This window comes from Mustela putorius, unplaced genomic scaffold (genome assembly GCF_011764305.1).
Source record: "Mustela putorius furo isolate JIRA1106 unplaced genomic scaffold, ASM1176430v1.1 tig00003859_pilon_pilon_pilon, whole genome shotgun sequence".
Classification (NCBI taxonomy): domain Eukaryota; kingdom Metazoa; phylum Chordata; class Mammalia; order Carnivora; family Mustelidae; genus Mustela; species Mustela putorius.
The window spans coordinates 26,007,265-26,020,242 of record NW_025422011.1 but is presented as its reverse complement, the minus strand read 5'-3'; the positions used below and the strand labels follow the sequence as shown (position 1 = coordinate 26,020,242).

Here is a 12,978-nt window from a genome sequence, read left to right as displayed (position 1 = left end):
CAGCCTCTGGCATAGCATGGGGCCCACAGCAGGAACAGTGCATTCAGTGTGCCTTGTGAATGAATTAGTGGTCAATCCAGACCCTAGCTAGACTGCTGTTCACTGCCGAATAGAAGAATATTTGTCCCAGAAGCGTTCAATAAATACCTGTGGAGCGAACAAACTGCTTTTATAATTGTAGACCTCCCTGAGACTTCCTGTGTTGCACTTACAAAAAGACACAGAGACTGTGACAAAAATCCCTTGTACCTAAACCTAAGTTAGAAAAGAAAGCATCACAGGGGCGCCTGGGTGGCTCAGTGGGCTAAGCATCTGCCTTTGGCTCAGGTCATGATCTCAGGTTCCTGGGATTCAGCCCTACTTCAGGCTCCCTGCTCAGCGTGGAGTCTGCTTTTCCTTCTCCCTCTGCCTGCCTCTCCCCTTGCTTGTGCTCTCTCTCTAATAAATTAAAAATTTAAAATAAATTAAAAAAATAAGAGCATTACAGACACAGATGGACCTGTCTGTGTAGCCCCACCCAATCCTGTTCAGCTCCTCCCCGTTAGAGAGGCACTGCTCTCCTGATACGGGGCCATATTCCCAAGCTACGACTGCATATGTCATTATGTTTGGAGCCACAGCAACTCGTAGTAGTGGAAGCAGCAGTATGACTGCAGGTGAAGCTGGGATGCTGGCAACAGCACTTGCTGGAGCGGAAAGGCAACTCTTACCCTTAGCTTGGGAGAATGTGAATTGTTACTTATAGGTAACAAAATTAGAAACAATATAAAAGAGAGCAGTGCCTAAATTCACTTAGATGTCTGGAGATTTTAAAAGTTGGTTTATTGGGGCACCTGTGTGGCTCAGGTTAAGGTCTGACTCTTGATTTCAGTTCAGGTCTTGATCGCAGGTTCATTGAGTTCAAGCCCCAAACTGGGCTCCATACTAGGCATGGAGCCTACGTAAAATAATAACAAAATAAAAAAATAAAACAAAATCTGATTTCTCTAATGGATCTATTCTATACATTATGAATTAGTAAAATGTTACTGTTAATAATTTTTAAATTGATTTGTCTAGAAGAACATGGATCTTTTTAAAAAAGCTTTTGTAGGTATGTGTTTATTTGTTTAAGTAATCTCTATGCCCAATGTAGGGCTTGAACTCAGGCTTCTATATCAAGAGTTGCAGGCTCTGCTGACTGAGCCAGCCAGTTGCCCTGAACATGGGTCTTTGTTATTTGCATTCCTCACAAAAACAAAATAAAAGGATTGCAAGAGGTACTGAGGGATAGTGATAGGAACACTAAACTTTCTAATGGCCTTGGGTTGAGTTACCGTTTCTAAACCTCAATTTCCCCATCTTTTTTTTTTTTTTTTTTAAGTGGGCTCCACACCCAGCGCAGAGCCCAATGTGGGGCTTGAATTCACAATCCTGAGATCAAGACCTGAGCTGAGATCAAGAGTCAGATGCCCAACTGACTGAGCCACCTAGGCACCCCTCCCCATGGAATATATGTTGTTTTGAATTTATCCCAAGCCGCCTTTCAAGAATAGCTGGAATTAATTTGGGGGAGTTGTAAAAATCAAAGAAATAATGAATGTGAAAGTTCATGCAAATTATATGAAGCTGCGGTTATTTGGTAGTGTTAACGCCAGCAATACTAAATACGCCACCTAGTGGCAAAAAAGTGTAACTGCCTCCAGGTATGCCTGCTTGGGCTCTCTCGCCAACTCTCTCAAATATTTTTTAAATGTGCAACCATAAGCATTTTATTTTACTTAAGATTTTTAAAAGATTTTACTTATCTGAAAGAGACAGAGATAGTGACAGAGAACAAGAGCAGGAAGGAGAGGGAGAAGGCCACTCCCTACTAAGCACGGAGTCTGACTCAGGGTAGTTCCAGGACTCTGGGATCATGCCTTGAGTCGAAGGCAGTTGCTTAACTGACTGAGCCACCCAGACATTCCTCAAATAAATAAAATCTTTTTTTAAAAAAATATTTGATTTATTTATTTGAAAAAGAGAGCGAGAGATCACAAGCAGGCAGAGAGGCAGGGGGAAGCAGGCTCTCCGCTGAGCAGAGAGCTCAATGCGGGGCTCGATTCCTCGGACCCTGAGATCATGACCTGAGCTGAAGGCAGAGGCCCAACCCACTGAGCCACCCAAGCGCCCCTAAAATCTTTTTTTAAAAAGGATATTTATTTATTTATTTAACAGTAAGAGAGAGAGCACAGGCAGGGGGAGCAGCAGGCAGAGAGAGGGAGAGAGAAGCAGGCTCCCTACTCCATGGAAAAGGGAGCCAATGTGGGGTTTGATCCCAAGGTTCTGGAATCATGACTCAAAATGAAGGCATATGCTCAACTGACTGAGCTACCCAGGCGCCCCTAAATAGAATCTTTTTTTTTTCTTTTTAAGATTTTGTTTATTTGACAGAGAGAGAGATCACAAGCAGGCATAGAGGCAGGCAGAGAGAGAGGGGGAAGCAGGCTCCCTGCTGAGCAGAGAGCCTGATGCGGGACTGGATCTCAGGACCCTGAGATCATGACCTGACCTGAGCCGAAGGCAGAGGCTTAACCCACTGAGCCACCCAGGTGCCCCCCCCCCCTAAATAGAATCTTAAAAGAAAAACAAAAACAAAAAAAAACTGACTTGATGGCTCAGTCAGGTATGCATCTACCTTCAGCTCAGGTCATGATCCTGCTCAAGCTAGCAACCTGGGGGAGCCAGGTTGATGTTAGCAGCATCCTGGGGTTGAGCCCAAATTTGGCTCCTTGGTCAGCAGGAGCCTGCTTCTCCCTCCTCCTCTGCCTGCCACTCTGCCTACTTGTGCTCTCTGTCAAATAAATAAGGAAATGAAATCTTTTTAAAAAAATGAAAAAAAAAGAAAACCCAAGGTATTATTGCAAACTGAAAGAACTAAGCTATAAAGAGACTATCCTAAAAGCGAGTACACACACACACACCAAAAGAAAAAAGAAAAAGAAACACAGATTACAAAGGAGTGGGAGATAGAATGACACCTGACTTCTCAACAGCAGTTTTTTAATCTAGAAACAATAAGCCACTAAACATTCTTAGGAAAAGTTACTTCCCACCTATTTTCTATTCCAAGTCAAGTTCTCTATCAATCATCAGTGAGGGTTGAAAAAAGACCTTTTTTTCCAAGATCTCCAAAACTTTTTTCAACTCCCATGTGCATTCATTTAACATTTATGTGCATTAAGATTGAGAACCTACTACATACCAGACATTACTCTAGATACTAGGGATATAGCAGTGAACAAACAATGTCCTTGTTCTAATGGTTTTATAATCTAAAAATATCAACATAATGTGTCAGGTAGTAATCGGTACTCTGAAGAATAGCAGGATTGAGGAGAAGGAGTGCTGGGCCCCCTTTTAGATAGGGCCCATGATGTTACAGTTGAGCACACCTAAAGAACAAGCCATGTGGATAGCTGGGGTTAGGAGCCTTCCAAGCTGAGGAATTAACCAGGGCAATGGCTCTGGGAGGAGGGTCTGTGAAATCAGGCCACCAATACTGAAAAGGGTATTAGGAGAACAGAGGTGGCTGGAGGAACCCAGGTCACGGGGGCCCTTTGTACTGGATACTTTCCTCTTGTCCCTCCAGACCTACTCTCCACCCTTCTCGGCTGCCTGGGAACCTGATGTACATGGACCATACCAACAGGCTCCCCTAGCCTCTGGCTTCCTGTGAGATTGGCTGATGGAAAGACCCTGCAATGAATCAGAAGGCACGAGTCCTTACTGAGGATCACAGCTTCTACAGGTGACTCTCTGCGGCCGAGTTCCCTTGCACTCTTCACACTGGGGTGGAAATGCTAATGTCTCCCCCAGGTTGCTAGCTTGAGGGAATCATACGCAGTATGCCCTGTGACTTCCCTAAACCCCACTCATATCTTTGTAAAACATTGCTTTAATAGATTCTTTCCAAATTCCTCAATGCTGGTATGACATCCATTTTCCATCAGGATCCCAACACTCCCTTATAGGGCAAGATAAGGATTTTCAATTTTATTCTGAGATGGGAAACCACTGGGGGTTTTGGAACCTATGAGACATCATGTGACTTGCATTTTATTTTTTAATAAAATAAAATGTGAGTGGTATGGCGGGGGGTAGGGGAGATGGAGAGAAAGAATCTTAAGCGGGACTCCATACTCAGCACGGAGCCTGATGGAGGCTCACATCTCCTGACCCTGCGCCAAAATCAAGAGGGGGACGCTTGGGGGAAAAAAAAAAGAGCTGGATGCTTAACTGACTAAGCCACCCAGGCTCCCAAACAACTTAAATTGTAAAAGGTCACTTTAGATGCTGGATGTAGAAAATGCCTCAGTGGGGTCACAAGTGGGAAGAGAACAGGCAGCTTTTTGAGTAGGAAGGGTAGAAAGTGACTTGGGCTAGGGTGGTTGTAGTAAAAGTCCTAGGTGTTTAAATGTAGGCATAGGGATGCCTGGGTAGCTCAGTGGGCTAAAGCCTCTGCCTTCAGCCCAGGTCATGATCTCAGGGTCCTGGGAGCGAGCCCTGCATCGGGCTCTCTGCTCAGCAAGGAGCCTGCTTCCCCCTCTCTCTCTGCCTGCCTCTCTGCCTACTTGTGCTGTCAAATAAATTTAAAAAAAGAAATCTTTAAAAAAATAATAAATGTAGGCATATACTGTAAAGGTAAAGGTAGAGCTAAGAGGACTTGGTGATCAAGTATATGCGGCATTAAGAGTGAAAAGTCAAAGACTTAGGTGTTTGGTCTGAGGATAAATTGCCATTTACTGAGTTGGAGATGTGTGGGGAGAGAGCAGGTTTGGCCTGCAAAAATCAAGAGCTCTGTTTGGGATTAAAAAAAAAATGTCAGGAATTTATTAGAGATCTAAGTGGGGATGTTGACTAGGCAGATGCACACTAAGGCTGGAGTTCAGACTGCAAAAGGGAAAAGGTTTTTAGTTGTCTTGTAAAATGATATTTCTAAAACCACACATATTCAAAACTTTGATTAATAAATACGGTGGGGACCCCTGGCTGACTCAGTAGAGCCCGTAACTTAATCTCAGGGATCCTTGTGAGTTTGAGCCCCATGCTGGGCATAGAATTTACTTAAAAAACAAAACAAAAACAAAAACCAGCTGTCGCTTGAGGGAAAGATGATTTTCAAGTTGCTTTTTTTTTTTTTTTTCTTAAACTCTATCCTCAACACGGAGCTCAAACTCATGAGGACGCTGAGGTCAAGAACTGCATGCTCTACTGACTGACCAGCCAAGCATCCCCAAAAAAAGATTTTTAGATGAAGAGAACAGTTGTTGAAGGAAGCCTTCAAACCCTAGCTGCTCACATATGGGTAGATTTGGACAAATAGTATGCACATGCTGATTCCAACTGTGTCAGAGAAGATGTTACAAAGAAACAACATATGGAAATTTCTGTTTAAAAAGGAAGAATAAATGTCTAAGTCTGAAAGACAGATGAAGACCAAAGAGAAAGAGAAGCAGGAAAAAAACAATTTAATTAGACTGATCCATTTTTAAAAAAATAAGAAAAATCATTAGGCACAGTACCAATAAAATTCCTAAACTTCTAAACAAGATGAAAAGACAAGAGGGAAAAATATTTGTAGCACATGATAAAGCGTTAGGAATTACAATGTTCCAAAAGAGACAAACTAGAATAAGGCATGAACAGGCAGTTCCCAAAAAGGAGACGTAAGATACTCATTAATCTAATGAGTAAAACGGAATAAGGTATAAACAAGTATCATTCTCATTCCTTCAAAACCAATTTTGAAAGGAGGTGAAATGACATTCTCATGCACTTTTTGAGCACTTTACCAGACTTCTGAAATGCAGTTTTGCAAAATATACAAAATATAAAAGACACATGCCAAAGTTCCCATTGAGTTTTATCCTGAGACAACTACAAGGCAAGTTACAGTAGGTGACACCTATGGAATGCCAAAACCAGAACATAACCAGTAAAAAATAATGGGATGATGTGTATAGTATGATGCCCATGTACCAAGTGTCTTTGTGATTATCTGAACAGGTATTATCTGGAAGAATGTTCACCAAATAAGTTAAGTTTCTCTCTGGATGACTGACAACTACCCCATGAGAAGCACCTCATGCAATCCTCAAGATAATTTAGATTCTTGAGATTTCACCCCCACAACCTACAAGTGGCTGTTGCTAAAAACCCATTTGACCCCCTCTGCCCACCATTTACAAGGACTGCATGTTTTGGCATTTTATTTACTATCAAGTATACTTAAAAAAAAACTATTTTTAAGATTTTATTTGACAGGCAGAGATCACAAGTAGGCAGAGAGGCAGGCAGGGCAGTGGGGAAGCAGACTCCCTGCTGAGCAGAGCCCAATGTGGGACTTGATCCCAGGACCCCGAGATCATGACCTGAGCCAAAAGCAGAGGCTTAACCCACTGAGCCACCCAGGCGCCCCAAGTATACTAAAACTTTTAAGGCACTAAAACACCTCCCACCTGTAGTCATATTTAATATTTGCAGTAATTCTCTTGGCTTGATGGCAAGAATCACAAATACACAAATGCTTTTTAAAGTAGGCTCCATGCCTAGTGTGGAGCCGGAAGCAGGGCTTGCTTAAACTCATGACCCTGAATCAAGACTGAGCAGAGATCAAGTCGGGACTCAACTGACTGAACCACCCAGGCGCCCCCGAGATATTTCCTTTAATTAAAAATAAACCTAGATATGCTTTGAAACTTTGAATATGAAACCTTGAACTAGATATGCTTTGAAATGTTCTGCCAACTATTAACTTTTTGGTCCAGAACCATCAATACCCAACATCTGCATAGCTACTGAGGGATTACAAAGGACTGTGCCAGGTGTTTTGACTTATTCATCACTCTGTTTGCGCCTTATTGGTCAGTTTATCTTTATTTATTTTTTTTAAAGGTTTTATTTATTTGACAGAGATCACAAATAGGTAGAGAAGCAGGCAGAGACAGAGAGGTAGAAGCAGGCGCCCCGCTGAGTAGAGAGCCCAATGCGGGGCTCCATCCCAGGACCTTGAGATCATGATCTGAGCAGAGGCTTAACCCACTGGGTGAGCCACCCAGGTGCCCTATTAGTCAGTTTAATTCCTGGTTTATAATGTTTAACCACTTTTTTTTTTTTTAAGATTTTATTGATTTATTTGACAGATCACAAGTAGACAGAGAGGCAAGCAGAGAGAGAGCAGGGGAAGCAGACTCCCTGCTGAGCAGAAAGCCTGATGTGGAACTCGATCCCAGAACCCCGGGATCAGGACCTGAGCCGAAGGCAGAGGCTTAACCCACTGAGCCACCCGGCACCCCAATGTTTAACCACTTTTAAGACATGAACACAAACACAAGAGATTTAAAAATGGACTGTTTCCCATTATTTGTGAGCCTATTAGTAAGGGGGACTGAGTCAGCTTGCATACCCAGCACAGAACACAGTACTGGGCAGGTGAGTAAAGAAGTGCCCTAAGGAACAACGTAAGTCACTTGGTGCCTGTACCCTCAGAGCACAGCACTCAAAAGGTCATCAATGATAGCCAATACTGGTCTCTAAAAAATGGACTTTGCCCAACAGTGTGATTTCAAACACAACTTAGATTACTTAGGGTAAAACTTAAGTTGATCTTAGGGTCCTGGGACCAAGCCCCGCATCAGGCTCTCTGCTCAGTGGGGAGCCTTCTTCCCCCTCTCTCTCTGCCTGTGATCTGTCAAATAAAGAAAAATCTTTGGGAAAAAAACCAGCTTATTGGGGTACCTGGGTGGCTCAGTGGGTTAAAGTCTCGGCCTTCAGCTCAGCTCATGATCCCAGAGTCCTGGGATCGAGCCCCTTATCCAGCTCTAGGCTCAGCAGGGAGCCTGCTTCCTCCTCTCTCTCTGCCTGCCTCTCTGCCTACTTGTGATCTCTGGATGTAAAACAAATAAATAAAATCTTAAAAAAAAAAAAAGCTGATTAGTTTACTGTCTTACAGTCTCCAACTCACCAACTTGCCTCTTTTAGGAAAAAAAAAAATAAGATTTTATTTCAGAGAGAGCACAAGCATGAGGGATGGGGGATTGGGGGAAGAGAGAGAGCAGTAGCCTCCCTGGCGGGGCTGGATCCCAGGAATCAGGACCTGAGGTGAAGGCAGATGCTCAACTGAACCAGCCAGGTGCCTCTTTTAAACATGGATACCCACTTACCTCACTGGGTTAAGAATATTCTAAAAAGGGGCGCCTGGGTGGCTCAGTGGGTTAAGCTGCTGCCTTCGGCTCAGGTCATGATCTCAGGGTCCTGGGATCAAGTCCCACATTGGGCTCTCTGCTCAGCGGGGGGCCTGCTTCCCTTCCTCCCTCTCTGCCTACTTGTGATCTCTGTCAAATAAATAAATAAAATCTTTAAAAAAAAAAAAAAAGAATATTCTGAAAAGACCCAGGTGAGTACATTTTATTTTAACCCATCCAAAGTTGCCAGGCTCAGTCACCTGAGTTCCTCTCACAGACTGTTCTTTTGGTTCCCTCTGCTCCAGATGGAACTGTGCTTGCTGTTAGCCGAATTCCTTCTTCCTTATCTTTAAGCCTTACCACCAAGACTGGGATCCAATACCAGGTCTTCCCGAAGCCTTCTCCATACTGCAGAGGAACTTTCTTACACATTCCCGACTAGACTATACCACTACATACACTATCTGGATGGTCTTTATCACTGGTCCAGCTCAGGATTAACACTGAACGTACGGAGAACACTTAAGAAACACGGCACCTGGGTAGCTCAATGTCTAATTTTGGCTCAGTGCAGCCCCGAGTCAGGCTCTGTGTTCAGTCTGCCTGTCCCTTGCCCTCTTTGTCAGTAAATAAATCTTAAAAACAAAAACAAAAGCTTAAGATTTTTGTCATGACATCAAAAAAATTAAGTGATGACTTCCTTGTTTCTTCCAGTCCTACTACCCCACCCTCCATTTAACAACCCTTCATGAAGTTATGAACTGCTCCACTAGTTAACAGTGAAAGGATGAAAAAGATAGGTGCTATCTTGTTGCCCCCTGCGTGGAATCCCACACTTCTCACTGTGCTAACACACGCTCACATCTAAAAAGATCAACATATATGAATCAACTTGTTATTTTTAGGAAAAGAAATACAAAATATGCTTCTAGTTAGACAATGATTTTATTGCTTGAGTACATAGTCAAATTTACGCGACCAGTGCAGAGGCTGTGGATGACTCGCTGAAAAGGAAAAAGGGGGGAAGAAGAGCTCATTAAAAGAGGTCCTCCATATGCATTCAGACTCTCACACCTAATGGAGCTACTTCTAAACAGCTAAAAATAAACCACAAATATATAAAATGCACTATAATGCCAAGTTCCTGAATTAGTTCATTGTGCCCAAGCATAAGGAACAAAGATGCTCACTCAGCTAATGAAGAACCAGCCAACATAAGGAAAAGACCTTCTGGTGGAAAACTGACAATGTCTGGAAATTAATTAGTATAGTGAGCAATCTATGCAAACCTGAACATAAACACAGGGAGCAAAGGTATGAAGTGAAACTATACCCACTATCTAGAAGCAATTTAAAGGGCTTATTAATGTTTTAAAAAATCAGGGATCTGCAAACCACATCCCTTTGCTTGTCTTTGGAAATAAAGTTTCAGTGGACCACAGCCATGCCCATTTTTTTTTTTTTTACATATTGTCTATGGCTGTATTCCTCCTAATAATGGCAGAGTTGAAGGGTACCTGACCACGTAGCCATGGCCTAAAACAGCTTTTACTAGAGTTGCTACTGTATTTACTGTATGGCTAACGTCTGCTCTTATTAACCAAAAACGTTAATACTTACTATTTCCAATTGGGGGGGAGGACTCGTTTGGTCTTATAGTATCGAGCCAACCGGTGAATACGGCTCTCTATCAGAATCAGTCGGAATTTAGCATCCTTGTCCTAAAAATAGACAGAATTCAAGAAAAACACTCAAAACATTATCAAACTTTATTTTAACATAAGAATGGACAGACACCATGCAGTCTAATGAAGTTACCCAACGCCCTGTAACAGATTCATAGACTAGGGTTCATGGGGCTCAAATTGGGGCTCAAATTAAGTCCTTAAGGGGGGGCGCCTGGGTGGCTCAGTGGGTTAAGCCTCTGCCTTCGGCTCAGGTTATGATCCCAGGGCCCTGGGATTGAGCCCCGCATCGGGGTCTCTGCTCAGAAGGGAGCCTGCTTCCTCCTCTCTCTCTGCCTACCTCTCTGCCTACTTGTGATCTCCGTCTGTTAAATAAATAAAAAAATATAATCTTAAAAACAAAACAAAACAAAAAAACTCCTTAAGGGAATTTAAGGTTTCCAGAAATCTTAACATGAATGATTTGCAACACTCTGTAACTAAAAAAAAATAATGAAGCAATAAAACTTTGCAAATAAACACCTCAACATTTTCAACCAACTGAATATACTGTAGCTACTAGAGCAAAAGTCATGCCCCCACAATTTCTTCTGGTACATTTCAAAGCAACTGGAGTGTGACAAGTTTGTGCTTTAAGCCTCTTTAGGTAATTCACATCAGATGCCTAATACTTTACTGAAATTAAGTTCATATAAGCAATTCTATTCTCTCACCTTTCTGTTCCTCTCAAGATGCTTTCGAACAGCAACAGCTTTCTTGATCAAATGGTAGAGATCCTCAGGAAGATCAGGAGCGAGTCCTTTGGACTTAAGAATTCTCAAGATTTTATTGCCTGTCACAAAACGTACTTGTGCCACACCATGGGAGTCTCTCAGAATCACACCTGAAAAAGAAGTAACATAAATTCCCCCACCAAACACGCAGCTGAAGCATGTGATGTCAAAGCTCTGAGATCAAGTAATTTTCCAAGTTTTCCTCTGTAAAACAGGGTTACTTATCTATGACAGAAACCAACATGAGAATGATTGCAAACCTGAGACATCCAAGGTTGGTTTACCCAACACCCAACCTTCTGGAGGAAACTGCAAATGTTTAAAGACCATCATCAGAGCAAACTTGCTGGATTATACGCCACCAAAGAAATCAATGAGATTCCAGCTATGTACATTTCCTCAGTAATTAAAACCCAACATTTATTAATTGTGTTGGACTTTTAACTTTTTTTCAGATTTTATTTGTCAGAGAGAGAGGGAGAGAGCACAAGCAGGGAGAGTGGAAAACAGAGGGAGAAGCAGGCTCCCTGCTCAGCAGGGAGCCCCACGCAGGACTTGATCCCAGTACCCAGATCATGACCCTCATGACCCTCATGACCCCAGCTGGAGGCAGACACGTAACCGACCGAGCCACCCAGGCGCCCCTGTATCACACATCCTTGTAAAAACTTTACACACGTTTTTTTTTAATTCTCAAAACAGCACCATCTGAATACTTGACCGTCTATTACCTATTTCCTATAGTGTGTAGCACCTCTGTTAGACTACATAAGCTCCAAGAAGGCAGCTATTTTGTCCTTTCCTAGACTACTGTATTCTCAGAGTCCAGACCCACAAAGCAGGTGAACATCTGCCGAATGAAACCACCTGCACAAAGTTACACACAACCGAGGCTCAAACCACAACGTAAGAAGTGTGACAAGTGCTCTTGTGTTGCCAATCCCAACTCCTCCATTTAACAGATGAGTGATCTGGGCGAGTTGTGTAGCTGCCCAGTGCCGGTTTCCTCAACTGAAGGATGGAGGAAAAACTTCGCATTTGAAGGGACAGCGGTCAGAACGAAATGAGGTCGGTGAGGATAAAGTGTTTAGCATCATTCAAACTAGGGAGAGCACCAAGCCCACAGTAAATACATTAAATTTTGGAGACCATTTTAGATGGTCTCCTCCTCTTCCAAATAAGAACCTGAGAGTCCGACGAATGAACACTAGGCCCCGGTCATCGGTAGCAAAGCCAGGAAAAGGAACAAAAGGTTCTCGAAGCATCTATGCGGCCCATTTACCCCCAGCGATTTTCCCATCAAGTTACATGCGGGCAGGCGGAAGGCGCTACGTTACCCAGGAACACCCACCGATCTGCGAGGGAGTCAGGCCCTTCTTGGCCAGTTTGTAGATCTGCTCCTTCACGTCGTCAGACGTCAACTTCAGCCACTGTTTACGAAAAGAAACTGGCCTTAGGGCGAGAAACCAGGGAGGGGACCGAAGCTCGGCCGTCCTCACCACCCTCAGCGGCGCTCCTCAGCATGCACACATGGCCCCCGGCCGGCACCGAGTCTCCCGGGAGACTCGGGATGGAAGGCAGCCCCCTCACCCTTCCCGCCTTCCCCCGCGTCCCCGCAAGCTACTTACGGTGGGAACGCTGCGGCGGTAAGGCAGAGCCGACTGGGACAGGCCCTTCCTGGGGAGAGAAACAGTCTCCGGATGAGGTGGTGGTCAGTGCCACAACGGTCTAGAAAATCATCCTCTCGACTCGCTGCCCACGCGCTCTCCATTCCCCCAGCCCCGCGGCCCAGCCCTGCAACCCGCTCAGAAACCCGAGCTCACCCGGGAGCATGCATGCGACCCATGATGGCGGCGGTCAGGCAGCGAAAAAGAGAGCGAGGGTAGAAACGCCGCAGGAAGCCACCCAGCACACAGGAAGTGACCTCACACACGTCCCCGTTTCTTGCGTGCAGGAGGCGGGACTACGCTGCGTGGGTCCCCGGCGGCCGCAGGCTGCCTATCCCGAAATGCACTTCAGCGCGGTACTGCCAGATTCCTCAATCGACAGGACTACAATTCCCAGCATCCGTCAGGGTTTGAGGAGGCTCTTGGCCGGAGCAGGAAATGAAGACCTCTGCGGCGGAGCTGTCTGCGCTGAAGTCGTGCAGGTTCGAATCCCGGCCTGGGAGAGAGCGCAGAGCTGAGGGGTTGGTGGATTTGGTCCCTGTCCTAGAAAGGCCGTTGATGTGCGACACCGCGCTCAGTGAAGTTCAGCCATAGACAATCGTCCATTCATTCGCCAGCGCCAGGTCTTGTACTGGGACTAGCTACC

General features: G+C 44.3%; 1 protein-coding gene across 1 annotated transcript; it reads right to left on the bottom strand.

Annotated features, from left to right (window-relative positions):
• Positions 1-9,133: 9,133 nt before the first annotated feature.
• Positions 9,134-12,582, bottom strand: RPS13 (ribosomal protein S13). The gene is made up of 6 exons (XM_004752067.3): positions 12,489-12,582; positions 12,294-12,342; positions 12,017-12,095; positions 10,606-10,775; positions 9,828-9,928; positions 9,134-9,211 (listed from the first exon to the last, which is right to left on the bottom strand). The coding sequence occupies exons 1-6, from the start codon at positions 12,509-12,511 to the stop codon at positions 9,178-9,180; spliced, it is 456 nt and encodes a 151-aa protein (XP_004752124.1). The 5' UTR covers positions 12,512-12,582; the 3' UTR covers positions 9,134-9,177.
• Between the last annotated feature and the right edge of the window lie 396 nt (positions 12,583-12,978).

Bases quoted from the DNA above. Each gene is read 5' to 3' on its own strand.
- RPS13 (XM_004752067.3), bottom strand. From the start codon at position 12,511: ATGGGTCGCATGCATGCTCCCGG. The intron at 12,343-12,488 runs GTGAGCTCGGGT...TTCTCTCCCCAG, and splicing joins GGTCGCATGCATGCTCCCGG to GAAGGGCCTGTCCCAGTCGG. The intron at 10,776-12,016 runs GTGGGTGTTCCT...CTTCTTTTTCAG, and splicing joins CCTGACTCCCTCGCAGATCG to GTGTGATTCTGAGAGACTCC.